Raw genomic sequence first — 17449 nt, forward strand, 5'->3', positions numbered from 1 at the left:
CTGCAGGTGAAGGCCTAGAGCAGGCTTTGCCTGGGGAGAGGAGTGGGCACATCAGTGCTGGCTGTGCGAGAGGATCAGGGTGATGGATAATCACTGGAATCTGCAGCTGTTTCTGACCCGTTCCCTTAGGGGGAGGAAGGCACCAGAAGCCCATGGGCACAGACCTTGGGCATGCAGACACAGGCACTAGCCCTGCATGGGGCAGCTAAATCCCCAGCTCTCTTCCCCGCAAAAGGCCTTAGAGCAGGCAACAGAAGAGAGCCCTTCCGTGGAATCCCTGCCAGCCTGTAACCCACCTCCACATCAGCCCAGGGGTGGCACAGAGCACCCCTACCCTGGCTACATTGATGTCCCAAGGGGGGAGGACAGAGAGCCATGCAGGCACAGAGCACCAAGCTATCAGCTCTCTCCACCATGTGGGAAGGGCCAGTCGTACCCAGCCTGGCACACAGCCTCTTCCCCTAGCGCGGCTCATGTAGCACAAAGGCTGGGCCAGGGGCTCCAGGCGGCCCAAGACAGCAGTGCAAAGCCAGGCCCCTCCAGTCTGGAGCCAGGCTCTGGGCAAGGACTAGGGGATGGAGCCAAGCAGCACAGGCTGCAGCAGGAATGAGTGATCATCTCCCTGCCTGGCTCACTAGAAAGGAGTGCGGCTGGCCCTGCCTGCCAGACTGGAGGGACGGGGCCTGGGAACTCGGTCACAAGTGGTGTGTGTTCAAAGCAGGTTTATTTGCCAAGCGAGCGAGTGGCGGTGCCAGGGCCTAAGGCAGAGCCGCGTGCGCTGAGGGCTCCAGGGAGAGAGTCAGGCTCAAGGAAGAGCTGGGCGGGGACTCCCCGCTGAAGTCTGTGGGGGCAGAGGCCACCTTGGCCCCTCGGCTCTGGGAACTAGTTTTGGCTGGCATGTGGGGGCCTGTGCCTCTCCGGGCCCAGTAGGAGGCAGACAGACTCATTGCCTCCTGGAGCCGAGCCCAGGCCTGGGAGTCGTTGCTCTGCACAGCCTCACAGAGGAGCCGGGCGTGCTCCCGCAGCTCCGCGATCTCCCGCTGGGTGCTGCTGTTCTGCCGGATCAGCTCCTTGGTCCGCAGGGTGACACCCAGCAGCCCCGACTTCCTCAGGATCTCCACTGTGTTGTGGAAGCGCCGCTGCTTCCCGAGGCTGGAACCCAGCTTCTTGGAGGCCCTAGCCAGCATCCTCCCCTCGGCCAGGTCCAGGAGCGCTGGGTTCCCCTGGGCCGTGACAGAACCATTGGCTGGCCACACCAGCTCTGTGGACGAAGTGACAGTGTTCTGGGACAGTGGCTCCAAGGTGCCAACAGAAGTCACTGGCAGGGTGCCACCCAGGTGCTGTTTCTCCCGCAGCCCACTGCTGGCGGGGGCATCTGACTGCGAGGACGACACCCAAGTCTCCTCCAGGCAGAAACGCTTGCTCTTGGCATGGCCAGCATTGCCACTTCGGGGCAGTGACCCGGCTGCAGCCTCGCTCTCCTGGCTGTGCCCTGGGTGGGGGGCGATCTTGGGGTAGGCGTTGAGGATGGGCAGGTAGGTGTCCTTGGCCTGAGGCTTCCGGCCAGGCAGCAGTGGCTTCAGTGTGGCTGCAGACACGGGCTGCTGGAGGAATAGGAGCCGGGCCTGGCCCTGCACAGTGTCTGGGGAGGCTTGGCCACTCCAGGCCAGGAGCTGTGCACTGGAAGAGGCTCCCAGGGGCTGCAAAGGAAAAGCAGGAGAGGAAGGTGAGCTGCCTGGACTCTGAGCACTGAGACCTGGGAAACTGGGCCAGGAGGGACAAGGGGGCTGGTGAGTGCTAGCTCTGCTCTCCATCTCCCTCTGGCAGGCATGCCACCGGTGCAACTGCTGGGAAAGCACAGCTGTGTCTAGGGACTGCCCCTCATCAGGCTCAGAGCTGCTTTGCCCTCCCTCCCCACTGACCATGCGGGACAGCTAGTCCCATCCCTGCAGCTTTGGGGTGCTGCTGATTTTCTGGGGCGTGCCTGAACTCCAGGGACTCAGGTCTAGTGGGCAGGAGGGCTACCTGTTTCAGGATAACGTTTTTGACAATGTAAACAGGGGTGAATCTGGCGAACGTGCTGTCAAGACCCGGCGCCATCCGCAGCCTCGGCCCTTTGGCTGCCCAGTGCGAGGCACAGATGGATGGCTCCTCTAGGTCAGCTTGATCCAGCGTACTCAAAGACTCCGAACTTGTGTCTGCATAGGGGGACAAGAGCAGAGCATGAGAGGCAGCAGGGGGGTGGTACCAGGGCTACCTTGTGGCAAGACTCAAGTCACAGGGAGAGGAGCAGGCAGCAAACCCCTGACAGCTGTCTGTACGCCCCCACGCCCAAATGGCCTCAGTGTCTCAGACAGTCCTGCAAGCCAGAGATAGGGGTGTGAGGGCCCTGCCAGAGCGCCACACGTGGGTCTGTTCCTGCATAGTCTGGTGCTAGGCGCAGCATTGCCATGGGCTGGAGTCTCATCAGCACCCACTGTCTGCTCATTTAGGGCATGAGAGATAGGGGGCCCAAGCCCCTGCATCGCACCGCATCCCCCATGGGGGATTCTCCAGCTGAGACAGGGCAGCACAGGACAGGCCCGATTTCCCTGACACTCCAAGGCCAAAACAAAGTCAGAGCCAGCTCCTAGCCCCACTGTAAGCTCTGTCCACGGGGCAGGCTCCAGATGAGAGGCGTGCGTGTTCCCCAGGACCCTCTGAGGCAGCTTTCCCAATCCCCTGCAGTCTCACGGGGCAGGAGGGATGATGCTGTCCAGGCCACAGAGTCAAACACTCAGAGGTGAGGAAAGCCCAGGCCCTAGACCCATCCCTGTGCCTCTACATGGTGATGCTGTCCATAACCGCAGGATCCTGCGCTGGTTCCCCAGGACAGATGGGACTCCAGGGATGAAGCACCTGTGAACGGTCCTTGTTCTCCTCCTGGCTGTGCTTTACTGCCTGCTGCACAGATGGGTCCGGTCCCCAGGGAACTCTGCCAGCTCCTCGCATGGTGGCTGGGTGCCTGGAGGGCATTCCTGGATTGATCATCACATCACCCCTTATCTCTGAGAGCACAGGGTCATGGCCCCCACTTCAGAGACCACAGGCAGAGTCAGCAGCTGGGTGAAGGAGGGGTCAGGGGCTCAGGGCAGCCCAGCTGCGTGCCCCTCGCCCCTGCCAGACAACAGGCTACTGAGGCCATGTGCTGGGAGAAGGTCAGGACAGCCCTGCCATATGGGTCCCCTGCAGGATGACAGGCCACTGGGCCCATGCACTGGGGAGACGAGCGAGTCAGTCCAGGCCAACTGCCTCTTCTCACCACAGGAAGAGGGGTCAGTCCTCCGTGGGGTCCTGGGGAGCAGCTGCACCTCACCTCACTATTACTGCAGCCACTGCTGAACTTTTGCTGACAACTCAGACCGGGGAAGGGAAATGGTGATTTTCCCACCACTCAGCAAAATGGGAGCAGAATTTCATGGGGGGAGGCAAGACCCTTCTATAGGTCTGCAGACACTGGGAATGGGGGGGGGGGGCAAAGCCTCTATACTGAGGTAACAAAAACCTTCTATATGGGAAAGTGTGGGGCAACTGAACCAGCTCCCCTGGCAGATCAGCTCTGAGCTGGGGGCTGCAAGAGCAGACAATGTTCACCCAGAGCAACAGAGGCCAATGCCCTCTAGAGGGCAACAGAGAACAGGCAACAAGAGACTGGTGCCCCCAAAGGATGTTTGGGGGGCAGCTCTGGACCGTCTGCAACGGTGAGCAGCACTGCATGGCTCTCTCCACCCTGGAGCCTACCTGTATCACCACACAAGGCCCAGCAATAATGCTGCGCAATGAGCCTGGGAAGGAGGGGGCTTTTCTTATATGCCACGGGCCCAACACACTGTGGCTACATCTACACTGGCCCCTTTTCCGGAAGGGGCATGTAAATTTCACTAGTCCTCGTAGGGAAATCCGCGGGGGATTTAAATATCCCCCGCGGCATTTAAATAAAAATGTCCGCCGCTTTTTTCCGGCTTTTAAAAAAGCCGGAAAAGAGCGTCTAGACTGGCCCCGATCCTCCGGAAAAAGTGCCCTTTTCCGGAGGCTCTTATTCTTACTTTGAAGTAAGAATAAGAGCCTCCGGAAAAGGGCACTTTTTCCGGGGGATCGGGGCCAGTCTAGACGCTCTTTTCCGGCTTTTTTAAAAGCCGGAAAAAAGCGGCGGACATTTTTATTTAAATGCCGCGGGGGATATTTAAATCCCCCGCGGATTTCCCTACGACGACTAGTGAAATTTACATGCCCCTTCCGGAAAAGGGGCCAGTGTAGACGTAGCCTGTATGTCAAAGGAGATGGGGCTGCAGCTGCGGGACAGAAAACAGCATTGGGGAGCCTCCCATTGGGGCGCTGGGGGGACCCTAGCCTGAGGCCCCAGCAATCCCAGGGCTCTCATCCCCAGAGGTAGGCTCAGCTCTGGGCTACCTGCTGCCTCTCCCCCAGGAAACAAAGCAATTCCAGAGCCTGGTTTTGGAGTGAAATCCTGGGAGCCCCATGCATGCCCCCATCCCTCCCAGCAGTCACCTCCCAGGCCAGGAAATGTGGTAGGGAGGCTGGGATCACCTGCTGCCCCAGGACACATCTCTACCTGAGAAGCCAGAGTCCTTCTCTGATTCGCTGGCTGGCGGGTGCACACTGGGGGCCTTCCTGCTGCCCGCAGCCGGCTTGTCCAACAGCCCTGAGCACCGCTTGGAGCTGGTGCTCACTGCTGCTGCGTGTCCCACTGCTACGCCCCGCTCCATGAGGGGCTGACATGGCCGCTCCGTGGCAGGCGGGTTCTCCCCAGGCATCTCAAGGCCTGAAGATGAAGAGCAGAGGATCAGGCACCAGAGACAGGCCCCCCCAGAACCCCACTTCCTGCTGCTCCCGAAACAGCAGCTCCCCTTGTCCCGCTCCTGCAGCACTGCATGGGGGGGGGGGGGGTCGCTCCGGATGCTACCCAGCAGGCACTGACCCCCTCCCATTGCCAGGAACTAGAGGGTGCGGGCCACAGAACACATGGACCCCGCCCCCCTCCTGCAGCGCCCCCCAATGATCCCAGGAGGGGGCGCAAAAGGCAGCGCAGCCGCTTCCTTCAGCAGCCACGGGGGCACCCACGGCAGGCGCGTGCAGCCGGCTCCCACCCGGCCACGCGTGCCCAGCCGCCCCCCCGCGGGAAGAGGCTGGATCCAGGCCCCCCCCCGCCCGCACGCACCATCACGTGCCAGGCGCACCCCACGCGGCAGGAACCCGCCCGGCGCCGCGCCCGCCTCTAATCCCAGCGGGGCGCGGGACACCTGCGCGGCCACGTGCGTCCCTCCCACGCGGGGCGCAGCCGCGAGACACCCGGGCGGGGCGGGGCCGGGCGCGCTCGGCTCGGCACACGCGCGAACACGTGGCGGAGGGCAGCACGCGCCTCGTGGGGGGGCGGGGCGGGGCAGCGCGCCACGTGGGGGGGGGGGGCCGCCACCGGGCTGCGCGGCCCCCTGTGCGTCCTGCTCGGCAGCGCCTACCGGGGGGAATGGGGCAAGACAGAGCCCCAGCAGGGACAAGGGGCTGGGCAGGGCACAGAGGGGGCAGGGCAGAGCCAGGGACAAGGGGCTGGGCAGGGCACAGAGGGGGCAGGGCAGAGCAGGGACAAGGGGCTGGGCAGGGCACAGAGGGGGCAGGGCAGAGCCCCGGCAGGGCAGGGACAAGGGGCTGGGCAGGGCACAGAGGGGGCAGGGCAGAGCCCCGGCAGGGCAGGGACAAGGGGCTGGGCAGGGCACAGAGGGGGCAGGGCAGAGCAGGGACAAGGGGCTGGGCAGGGCCCCGGCAGGACGCTTTAGAGCAGCTAGGCAGGGATGAGGGTTCTGCAGTGGAGGGCAAGGAAAAGGCTCTCTCTCTGAACTGCTCATACCCCAGCCATGCCCGGCCCCTGGCGATTATCCTTCCCTGGGCAGCTTCCCAGGCTGAGGTTTTGCACTGCAACCACTGGGGGGGGGGGGGAGGGGAGCTTTTGCACGACTCAGCAGGGCAGTGCACCCAGTGCTCCCCAGCCTCCCTCGAGCACCGGGGAGAGGGAAGAGGAGCTGTGGGCAGCTCCCAGAGCACTAGGGGAGGGGAGGAGATGGTTCCAGCCTCCTGGCCAGGGCCACAGGGAGACCAGGTGCTGGGGGAAGCATCACTCCACCCCCAGAATGCCTACAGCAGGCACTCTAGGGGCAGAGTGTGGGCGTGGCCATGCTGGTGGTTGGGGAAGGCAGAGCCTAAGCCACTGGATGCCCATGGTGATCCCTCCCCTGCCACCCATTCCTAGCTTCTGACAGAGGCTAGGGACATCAACCACCGCTACCCATCCTGACTCATTAGCACTGATGGACCTTGTCCTTTTTTGAATCCTGTTAAAGTCCTGGCCTTATGTCCTCTGGCAAGGAGTTCCACAAGTTGACCGCTCTGAGTGAAGAATTACTTCCTCTCCTGTTTGTTTTAAACCTGCTACCTGTTCATTCCTTTTCATGACCCCTAGTTCTTATGTTACATGACTTGGCTAGGAGCTCAGTGAGTGAGCTGACCCCACTGCTGCCAGCATAGGGCACTGGAAGGAAGCATGACCCAGTTGGGGAGGGAACAAGCCTAGGAGACCGGAGGCCAGACTGCTAGACGATAGGTGAGCAGACCAGGGGCACAGGAGGGTACAATGCAGGGGGGAGCTGGGGTAGGACCACTGGCACAGACTGGGAAAATGCAGGGGCAGAGCCAATCTCCAAAGATCAGAGCAAAGTAAGCAGCAGGGCTGGCATGATCCCAGAGCACACATCAACCAGCAGCCTCACCTAGACAGAGGCTACAAACCACACAGAGGCTGGTCCCAGACAGTAAAGGCCAGAACGGAGCCTTGCAATTATCCTGTCTAACCTGCCCAGGACCCCACCCAATGCCCCAACTGGCTCTGGCAGCACCCAAGTAGAATCCTTGTGATCCAGCAGCGCCCATCCAACCCAAGGGGTCAGTCCTGGTGGAATTGCACCCACCTGAATGAGCTTTGTTACTGGAGTGACTGGAGCAACCCAAGGGCAATGCTACTGGAACCATCGGACACGGGCCGGCAGGATGGTACAGCCATTCATTGGCTCCCACAGAGAAATCGCCATCTCTTGCAGCCACCTGCCAAGGTCTATCACACTGGGGCAGATCTTCTGCAACTCGGCACCCAGCACAGCCCACTGGGGAAAACACAGCCCCAGCAAAGGTGAGAAAGAAATCAGCAATTCCCTGCTTTGGCCACAGGGTAGCCTCCCTCCCGGCCAGGGACCCTGTTGAAACACACTTGTATGGAGAGAGGAAGGAGGCACAGACTGAACACAGAGCCTGGAGAAAGGCAAGTGATTCCACAGCCGGGTGAGTAGTGGGATCCGGACCTGGTGCAGAGGGGCTGCAGTGAGAGTCCTTGCCACCCCCCCCTCACATAGAAGGGTCTGTCCCCCTCCCTGACTCCCAGCCTGCTTTCTGAAGTGCTGGTCTCCAAGGGTGCCATGTGCCTAGGCCTCAGCTGCACGGTGCAATCCTGCCTCCCAGCTGCCAGGTATTCAGCCCTGGGCATGGGAGGAGAGCTGCCCACTCCAGAGCCACCGCTCAGAGCTCCGCCAGCCACACATAGCTCCAGCAGCCACTCTGCACTGACACGGGGGCGGTGGCTGAGCAAGCTGCATCAGGTGCAGAGCCATGTGTGTGTTTGCACCACGCTTCCCCTGAGCCCAGAGGTGGCATGCCTCCCAGCTTATGCCTTGGCCGTGCATATGCCTTGGGACGGGGCAGGGCTGGGCCTACCCAAGAGGGGTGCAACGGAGAGCAGGTAGCCCAGAGCTGCCAGAGGCACCGCTCTGTGGTGCCCTGCTCCTTGGGGAGGCTACAAGAACAGAGCTCACCCCAAGCACCCAGGCTACAGCAGCAGCCACAGCTGGGCTCTCCGTCTCCAGCTGCCCTGGCCCCTCCACCAGCATGATCCCCCGCTTCTCCTCAGCCATTTCTAGCTGTCTGCCAGCTGCCCCAGTCCCACAGAGCCAGCCAGGGGAAGGAGACTTGCTGTCCTGGAAGAGCCAGGCAGGTGGTGCCCTCCCTGGGGCCAGCCTCACGAAACTGAACATAGGGACAGCAGGAAGGCCCAGCTGACCCAGGCACTAGGGGACATGCCTCCTAAGGGTGCCCTGGAATGGGAGAGAAGTAGCATCTTGTAGTTACAGCAGTGAGGGGCCCAGGAGTCCTAGATCTGGGAGGGGAGCAGAGTCTACTGGTTGAAGCGGGGAACCAGGGATTCAGTCCCTAGCTCTGGAAGGGGAGTAGAATCTCATGGTTAGAGCAGGGAGGGCTGAGAGCTAGGACTCCTGGCTTCAATCCCTAGCCCTGGAAGGGGCGTGGAATCTAGTGGTTACAGAAGTGGGGGGCTGGGGGCCAGAGTTCTATCCTAGGCTCTGTCATGGACTTGCCCCAGTCTCATTCTCTGTCTGTGCCAACGCCGCCCCATTGCCCCGCATAAGGCTCACCCTTCATGAACGGCCTCCACCCCACAGGGCATTACTGGTACCCACTACAGAGCTCCCGGCATGCCGTGCTGAATTCCGGCCCCATGGCTCGCCTCCCCAGCAGGCTGGGATCTGCAGTTCCAGATTATAAAACACCTCCCCTCAGCTCCCAAGGGGGGAGGGAGCGTGCAGGGAATGGGACACCGGGCTTGTCACGTCTACAGCATCACCTCCACTCCGGTCCAGAGGGTACAGGTACACTCACGCCGATGCCTGCCCAGCCCCACCTTCCAGTGTGTCTCCCCGAGGCAGAGATGCACCCATGGCTTCCCCCTTCCCACCCGCTCCTCCATCCTCAGCTGCTTCCACTGGATCCAGGGAGCCTGAAGCCAGCCAGGGACGTAGGCATTGCACTCTCATCCTCCAGCCCTGGGGCCTTGGCCTGGCCTCTGCAGGGTTTGACACTAGAGAGCCAAGAGGATCCCCAAGCTGCCACTGCTCTCAGGAATGGCGCCAAGGGACACGGCCCAGCTGGTGGGTGGGGCTGGCTGTAAGAGACATCCTGAACACAGCATGCACAGGGACAGAGGCTGTTCAAAGTGCTTCCAAGCACCCATTTCATGCTGTCCTTAGACAGAGGAGGGTTGCAGGCAATGAATTGTTTTTCCTTCCATGTGCAGAATACATTTTGTTCTGTGCACCAAGGCAGGTGTGGATGTGCACCATCACCAGAAAGGCAGGCTGCTGGTGCTCTGCTAATCAACTGGGGGACACTCGAATCTCTCCTGGACAGCTGCCCAAGTGCATAGCTTGCAGGGGACACTGGTTGCAGGAGAGGACAGAGACATGCTCCCTGCCCTCTATATCTGTCATAAGCCCCTGTCCTGCCAGGGGTCCAATCGGACGCTGAGTCCTCCTTCATGGCCTGCCGAGGACATTGGGCTTCAAGATTTGTCATGCCTCAGGGGTCCAGGTCTGGCTCTGGCACCATGACTACGCCACAGAGACACTAGCACACGGTGCGCATGCGGTCAGCAGCGGCCTGCCCTCGACCCAGCTGCGCCCATGCCCAGTGTCAGGTTGGCACAACTACGGCCCTCGGGGACATGGGGCAAGTTTTCAGCATAGACCAAGCTAGTCACTAGCTGGTGAACTCTGGGCCCCTTAAAGTGGCGTTAGTGGGCACCGCTCCCACTCGCTGCCATGACCACAACGTGGCCCAGGAAGCACCTGCCACATATATCCCGGCACGCAGCAGCAATTGGCTGTACCACCGCTGGGCACTAGCCCAGACGGTTTCCTGCCCAGCCCCCAGTACGCAACAGAGGCCTTTGGTGAATTCCTGGAACTCGGAGCCCAGAGGGCCAAGGCCGTTTCTTTCTCAGTCTTTCCCTTTTGCTCATGGGGGCCAAGCACAGAGGCCTCAGCTGCACTGCTGCAGCTGTCAGAGAGCACACAGAGGGCTGGGCCAAGGAGGAGAGGCTGCTGAGGCCAGTCCCTGACGGGAGCTGGGGAGGGGGGGAGTCGGTGGGCACAGGGGCTTGAGATTGCTGATAAGACAAAAACTTGAAGGCCAGAAGAAACCACTGATCTCCCTGCCCAGCGATGGGCAACCTAGGCTAGTGAGCGGCCTCTTTCATCTCAGTGAGCCACAAGATTGTTGTGACCAAGCCGGTCTCCAGGGCCAGGGCAGTTTTGCTCCCTGCGCTTGTGTAACTAGAATTTTGAGGCTGTGCCAGTGGCGCACGTGGCGTGCACAGTCAATGTTGTGTGCAATCCCTTCGCGTGGCCTTGCCTCACACTGGCACTTTCAGAGAAAAAACCAACGTGACTGGAAACCTGTGGAATCTGGCAACCCTGCGTGAGGGCCACACACAGAACCCCAATGCACCCACTTAGCTCTAGTCAGCTTCCCTGGCCCGGCTGGTGCACTTTCCCAACCCAATTCCTGACCAACCCAGGGCAGATCTTGATCACCAGTGGCTCCCCTCCCCCCCTCCCCCCCCCGTTCAACACATACATCGAACTTCCAGCAGGCCCCTCGGCACCTTCCAATAATGCAACCCCCCGGGAGCAGGTATCTCGGGCTGCCTGCAGATTTAGGCAGATGGTGCAGCCCTGTGAGGGCTGGAATATGAATGTGCTGCACACCCCCTGGCCAGCAGCCACATCACAGCCAGGCCCCTGCAACACTATCGGGGGGACACCATTTGTCCAACATCACATGGGGAGAGACCCACCTCTGCAGCCCCCTGCCCCCCCGCTACCCAGTTGGCTCTGGCCAGGGAAGGCCACACCAGGTTGCAACGTTGGGGCGGGGGGAGCAGCCAGAAAGGAATTGGTGCCAATTTGCTCAGGGAGGAGCCCATGGCTGGAAGGGGGCAATTCAGATGCCCTAGCTGTGGGGAGCAAGGGGACACCCAGCCCAGAGGGTTCCAACACCTGAGGAGACAGGCCATGCCCACCTCTGCCCCTGCAGCCCACCTTGCAGCTGCCTGGCTCTCCCCATACCCACTCCTGCCCTCACCAGCCTGTCAGTGGCATAGCTGGGGGAGGGAGATCACAGCCCACATCCGCTCAACCTGTCCCTGCTCTTGGCTCTGCTGCTCACCAACCAGTGAGCTGCTGCCCTGCCAGGGCCAGGCCAAGGGACTGGTCACCATGGTCAGTCAGGGGAGGCTCCCGGCCTGCAGTCCCATCCAGACACACTCAGGCACAGCTCTCCAACACCGCTTTCTGCTGCGTGTTTAACCCTCCCCAGGGCCCGCCCAGCCCAGCCGTCTGGCTGGGCCGCGGAAAGCCCCTCTCTGTCCTCGTGGCAAGGGCTGGGCCACAAATGGAGGGGAGGCTCCTTCTTCACCCCACTGCAAGGCATCGCCCCTCTTGGACACACAGGCACCTCAGTGCTGGCACCAAGGCAGCCCACACGGTCCTTGTGCAGGGACACCGGGAAATTCAAAAGGGCTGTGAGCTCCACTGGAACCCCTTGGTGCTTCACATACAGCCCCCACGGAGAGAGAGAACCGGCTTCTAGCTCCCTGTGTCCCAGCCAGGAGCCAGAGATCTGCACTAGGTCCCAGGGCCTGGGAGCCCAATCCCAGAGCTGGGACAGAGCCCCCGAGTCCTGGCGCCCAGCCTCCCCCATCAGCTGGGATAGAACCCAAGCGTCCTGGGTCCCTGCCTCCCACACCCCTGCTAGTTTGTTCACGCCCAGATAACACCCAGCTCCCTTCCTCGCTCTTCAGGGATGGGACCAATCTAACACAGGCTGCAGTCACCTGGTCCAACACGCCACAAGAGGCCAGCAGCCAGGTTACTCCCACAGATCCCAGCTTCGCTCCCCAGTGGCACTCCCTGCCCTGGGATTCGGTCTGGAGGAGGCCAGGCTGGGAAGCTCCTGCACTCTGGGCAACAGAGCTGCCCGTCCTGGCACGGGGCCGCCCTCTGCAGGCAGCACAAACAAGGAGCTGCCCTGGAAGCCATGCTAGGCCCTGCCCCACACCCAAAACCAGCCCATGCAAAGCCTGGAGAAGTTGCACAGCAGGGGCAAAGCTCCCAGGCACTGTCCGGGCCCTGGGGTCCTGCCCCAATCCCAGCAACTAAGCTGTCTTCAAACCAGGGTGCGACGGTGGCAACACTTCTCTGCACCGTGCAGCCAGCCTGGCACTGGACAGAGCCTTGCAAGAGTGGGGCCTCAGCCAGCCTCCCACAGGGAGCTCCTCTCCCACGCTGCTCAGCAAGGGACATTCTGACCTGCCAGCAGGCAGCGCCCAGGGCCTGGCAGCAAACCCGACAAAGCAACAACCCACAATAGCCTCAGGCCAGCTCCCCACGGCCCTGCCGCAGGTGTCCCCTCCCACCACATAAAGCAGCAGGTGTCAGTCCTGAGATGTCCCCATATCTGGGGGGACACCGCCATCCTGAGCCTTCCCCCCCACATCTCAGGGCAACCCCCACGCAGATATCCGTGGGAGCGTCCCACACACATGCATCCTAACCCTGAAACCCCCCTCCATCTCCAAGAAGGGAGCACCCCGCCCCAGAAGGAACCCAAGCAGCAGAACAGGTATTATGCGGGAGGGGTTACCCAGGGTACCTGCTGCTTGCTCTCGGAGCTAGAGCCCCCCCAAGAACCAGGCCAGGCCGTCCAGGACCTACCCCCACTGCGGTTCTGCACTTTAAATTTAGTAGGCGCCTAAAGTCATGACTACATTTGAACTGCAGAGCTGCAGTGGGGGTTGCTCTTGGACCCGTGTGGGACAGAGCACCTACCCCTATTGATAAATTGTATCAACTACAAGATTAGTCAATTACCTGCCTCGTAACACCCCTAATTCTGACAGGGAGGGATTAGGGGGATCCCAGGGAGAGACGGGGCCAGAAGCTGTCAGAGAGGTGCCCCGGGGAATAGTACCTGCCTCTTTTCCCAGGGGAGTTCAGGGAAATTGGAGGTTTGGGGACATTCCAGTGGATTGCCAGGGGTGACCCTACCTGCCTTTCAGCCCAGGACAGTTTGGAGGGCCTAGCAGGTTGGGGGGGGGGGGTATCAGGGCAGTGGACTCTGGGGGAACTAGTACCTCACCCCAGAGGAGTTCAGGGTGGAAGAGGGTTTGGAGGGCAGAGGAACCCAGGGGGGCTAGTAACTGCCTCCTCCTGGGAGACATTCAGGAAAGCCCAGGGGAGTTGGGAAGGGGAGAGAGCCCCAGGGAATTTCAGGGAAGCCAGTACCTGCCTCTCACCCCATGGGAATTTGGGGCACACTGGAGGATGGAGGACTAGGAGACTCTGCCACTTGCCCCAGAGAGTTCAGAGGGGATCCAGAGGGTTTGGGGGCAGATGACTGCGGGGCTGATGTGGCCAGTAGCTACCTCCCATCTCAGGGGAGTTGGGAGGCCCAAAGGAAGCACAGAACTGGGAGACCTCAGAAGAGTTTGGGGGAGCCAGGTGATTGGAGTGGTCAGTACTTGCCCCTCACCCTGGGGGCATTCAGGGAGGTCCGGGGGGTGATCTCAGAGACAGGGAGTGTGTGTGGGGTGAGTGTGTGATCCAGGAGTGACCAATACCTGCCTCCCGCCTTGCAAGGGTTTGGGGGTTTTGGAATGGGGGGGTCCTGGGAGGCAGGGGGGGGGTCTATATGTGAGAACGTTGGGGGGCAGCAAATTGGGGAGGAGTCAGATCAGTATCTGCATGTTGATCGAGGGGAGATCAGGAGGCCCAAGGGGACTGAAGGGTGGAAGACGGGGTCCTCAAGGAGCAGAAGACTGAGGGGCCCAAGGGAGGCAGAGGGGTCTCCAGGATGAGGAATCAGGGGGTCAAAACCTGTTTCTCACCTCAAGGGAGTTCAGGGAGCCCTGGGGGTCTGAAGGTGGAGCACTGTGCTGGGAATGAAATGGGGGAACCCCAGGCCCTTGGTGGCAAAGACCTGGGGGGGCCAGGGAATCTGGGGGGTGGAGAACTGAGGGGACACGAGGAGTTCAGGGAGGGAGAGAACTGGGGGGGCCCCAGGGCAGATCAGGAAGCCCCAGGGACTGGGAGACCGGGGGTAGTTCGAGGAGCCCCAGGGGGTGGGGGCACAGAACTGGGGTCTGGGACAGACGGGGCCCCAGGGGGTGGGGGCACAGAACTGGGGTCTGGGACAGACGGGGCCCTAGGGGGTGGGGGCGCAGGCCTGGGGGGGGCCGGGGCAGATGGGGGTCCAGGGGGTGGGGGCGCAGGCCTGGGGGGGTCGGGGCAGATGGGGGTCCAGGGGGTGGGGCGCAGGCCTGGGGGGGGCCGGGGCAGATGGGGATCCAGGGGGTGGGGGCGCAGGCCTGGGGGGGTCGGGGCAGATGGGAGTCCAGGGGGTGGGGCGCAGGCCTGGGGGGGTCGGGGCAGATGGGGTCCCAGGGGGTGGGGGCGCAGGCCTGGGGGGGTCGGGGCAGATGGGGGTCCAGGGGGTGGGGCGCAGGCCTGGGGGGGTCGGGGCAGATGGGGGTCCAGGGGGTGGGGCGCAGGCCTGGGGGGGTCGGGGCAGATGGGGTCCCAGGGGGCGGGGCGCGGGCCGGGGTCCCAGGGGGCGGGGCGGGGGGGTCGGTACTTGCCTCTCGACCCGACTCTTCCAGCGCACAGACTCAGACACAAAGACCCAGCTCTGGTCCCGCCCATGGAGCGCACTGACAGTGCCGGCAACCAATCGCCGCTGGGCTGCCAAGGGGGCGGGGCGAGCGGTGCGGTCCCGGAGCCACGTGCGGAAGCGGAGCCTGGTGCGTGGCCACGTGAGGGGCGTGGAAAGAACGCTGAGACATGTGCGAGGGCGGGGTTTATTGGTCCTCTTCCTCGTAGGGGGAGGGGTGCAGCTGGTCCCACCCTCTCCAGAGGCCCCCCCACCTGTCTCCTTCTGCATCTCCCAGCAACCCCCCCCCCAGCCTGGGCTCGTGAATCTGTCCTCCAGCAGGGTGTTTCTCGGACTTTTTTTCATAAAGTCCCCCTTCTTCCAAAATATATAAGTAGCCCCAGGACCTAGTTCTCAGACACACACATTTTCTTCTACTGTTGCACCGCATTCGTTTAAACAACTGAATCGTAGCCGGGCAGGTGATGAAAGTTGTGGGTGTAAAAAGTACAAAAATAACAAAACGCTGAACAACTTAAAACAAAAATTCAGTTTTCTCCAAATTTCATTTGTGTTGACACTTCTCTGGAGTGTCCTACCACTGGTTAAGAAACACTGCTCTAGCAGAGCCCTCCCCCCCCCCCCAGTGGGGGCTGCTAGCTCTGCCTTCTCCCACCTCCCAGCTGCAACCATTCCAGCCTCTGCCTCCCCAAAAAGTGATGAGCCTCGTCCCTGCTAGGAAACCCCTATCTGGGCAGCAGCCCTTATCCTAAGCCAGGGACACAAAGTGCAAACATAACTGAATCTGCCCCCCAAAACCATGAGGCTGGTTTAAAAATGTAGAGATTTTCTGGGGGGTGGTTACCAGGACTTCACCCATGGCCTGGTTCTTTGCTTTACAAGCCTTAGTGCTCCACTCCCTGAAGCTGGCACCATTCCAGCTTCTCCAGCAGAGGTTACACACCTGTGCAGCAACTGACATTCTTCAAGATGATTGGCCAGGTTGGATGCTCCACACAAGCCAAGATGTACCCCAGCACCTTTCATCAGCGCTTTTCTCAGCAGTACCCCTTACCCCAGGCTGTGCGCAACTGTCAGAGTATAAATAGCACACGCATGATCAGTGCATTTTAAAGACTAACCAAACATATAAATGGGATCATGAGTGTTCACAGCCCACAAAAGCTCATGATCCCATCTACAAGCTTGGTTAGGCTATAAAGTGCTACCAGACTATTTGTTGTTTTTTAAGTTTATCCTATACCAACTAACTTGGCTACCCCCTGAAGCTTCTCTACAACAGATAGTCATAGCCAGAGGAGAGGAGGGTGGGTAGTGAAACACCCCAGGGACACTCCTCTCAAAGAACATCAGTTACTGCATGGGTGAGTCGCCTTCTCTTCTCCTTCAAGAGATGTACCTATGGGTGCTCCACTCAGGTGACTATAAGCAGTGTCCCTTAGGACAATCGGAGCTTCAGATCAGGCTGGAAGGCTGCAGCCAAAACGGCTCTGCTCATTCTAGTGTAGGCTGCCAAGTCCTGTAACAGGGCATAGTGTTGTGTAAATGTGAAATTTGATGCCCATGTGGCTGCCTTGCACTTGTTGACAAGGGGAACACGGTGTAGGAACTTCAGAGGGGTGGCCAAGTTAGTCTGTAACAGGAAAAACTAAAAAAAACAACAAATGGTCTGGTAGCACTTTATAGCCTAACCAAACATGTAGATGGGATCATGAGCTTTCATGGGCACAGCCCGCTTCTTCAGATGACTGGAGGATGGTAGATATGGAGATGGAAGGTGTAGAATACACTCTGATGGAGGCAGGAGATTGGACCTGGTGGAGCTAGTAGCATGGGCCTATGCAGTTGGCTATCCATTTAGACCATCTCTGCTTGAGATGGAATTTCCCTGAGATCGTGGCACGTCGGAGACAAAGAGCTTAGGAGTCCTTCTCAGTGGTTTAGTTCTATTTAGGTAGAACGATAGTGCCATGCATGTCTAGTAGGGCAGGGCAGACTCAAAACCATTGGTATGTGGTTTTGGGGAGAATGCTGGTGAGTGAATGGAGTTGTTTAGCTGTAAGGAAAAATGTATTTTGGGTAGAAATTTAGGGTGTGTGCAAGCATGACTCTCAAAAGTAGAGGGTATATGAAGGGTCTGCCATGAGAGCTGCAAGTTCTTCCACCCTTCTGGTGGAGGTGATTGAGACCCAGAAGGTGCAACCAGGAAGGCTGTTTTCATGGAGAATTATAAGAGCAGGCATGTGGCCAAAGGCTCAAAGGGTTTGTGCGTTAAGGGCAAGAGGTAGATCCCAGGGATGTGTTGGTGGTCTGATGTCGGGGTATATGCAAATGCTGTGGCATAAGGGGGGAATGTGGTGTTGGCAGCAAGATGGACCTTGATGGAATTTAGTAGACAGGCTGGTGGATTTAAGTTCCAGTAAATAATCAAGGCTCGAGTGAAGAGGATGGGGAGGTATGTTTTTGCGTGCACCTCTTCCATTTTTGTGTGGCTTGAGTCCTGCTGGGCAGGAGGACCGTGCGTACTGGCTCTGAGCACACTATCTCTTCAGGGGAGCACCATTGAGTAGCCAGGCTCTGAGGTGGAGACAATCAATGTTGGGAGGAAGAATCTGGCCATTGCGTTAAGAGAAGAGATTGGACGGGAGTGGGATGGATGGATGGGCCGACATTCCAGTCAGGAAGGGTTTATCATGGTTGCCTTGGCCACGCCCATGCTATGATGATGAGTTGCGAATTGTCTGTTCTGATCTTCTGCATGACCCTGTTACGTACGGATATGGGTGAGAAGGCATAAAAACCATGTTGGTCCATGGGAGAAAAAGGCATCACC

General features: G+C 60.1%; 1 protein-coding gene across 7 annotated transcripts; it reads right to left on the bottom strand.

Annotated features, from left to right (window-relative positions):
• Positions 1-705: 705 nt before the first annotated feature.
• Positions 706-14729, bottom strand: LOC142823385 (CLOCK-interacting pacemaker-like). Of its 7 annotated transcripts, none has more exons than XM_075914372.2 (5): positions 14585-14727; positions 4613-4822; positions 2899-3017; positions 2026-2198; positions 706-1700 (listed from the first exon to the last, which is right to left on the bottom strand). In XM_075914372.2, the coding sequence occupies exons 2-5, from the start codon at positions 4777-4779 to the stop codon at positions 759-761; spliced, it is 1401 nt and encodes a 466-aa protein (XP_075770487.2). In that variant the 5' UTR covers positions 4780-4822; positions 14585-14727; the 3' UTR covers positions 706-758. The 7 variants fall into 7 exon arrangements, with proteins under 7 accessions (XP_075770487.2, XP_075770486.2, XP_075770488.2 ...); XM_075914371.2 differs by lacking the exon at positions 2899-3017 and adding an exon at positions 7017-7208 and having other exon boundaries at positions 14585-14697; XM_075914373.2 differs by lacking the exon at positions 14585-14727 and adding an exon at positions 7017-7156.
• Between the last annotated feature and the right edge of the window lie 2720 nt (positions 14730-17449).

This window comes from Pelodiscus sinensis, chromosome 18 (assembly GCF_052426305.1).
Source record: "Pelodiscus sinensis isolate ZL-2025 chromosome 18, ASM5242630v1, whole genome shotgun sequence".
Taxonomy (NCBI): domain Eukaryota; kingdom Metazoa; phylum Chordata; order Testudines; family Trionychidae; genus Pelodiscus; species Pelodiscus sinensis.

Coding starts and splice junctions, on each gene's coding strand:
- LOC142823385 (XM_075914371.2), bottom strand. CDS start 14,648: ATGGGCGGGACCAGAGCTGGGTCTTTGTGTCTGAGTCTGTGCGCTGGA. Junction 7,209..14,584: donor TGGAAGAGTCGGGTCGAGAG/GCAAGTACCGAC, acceptor TGTTTTCCCCAG/TGGGCTGTGCTGGGTGCCGA. Junction 2,199..4,612: donor GAAGGACTCTGGCTTCTCAG/GTAGAGATGTGT, acceptor CCCCCTATGCAG/ACACAAGTTCGGAGTCTTTG.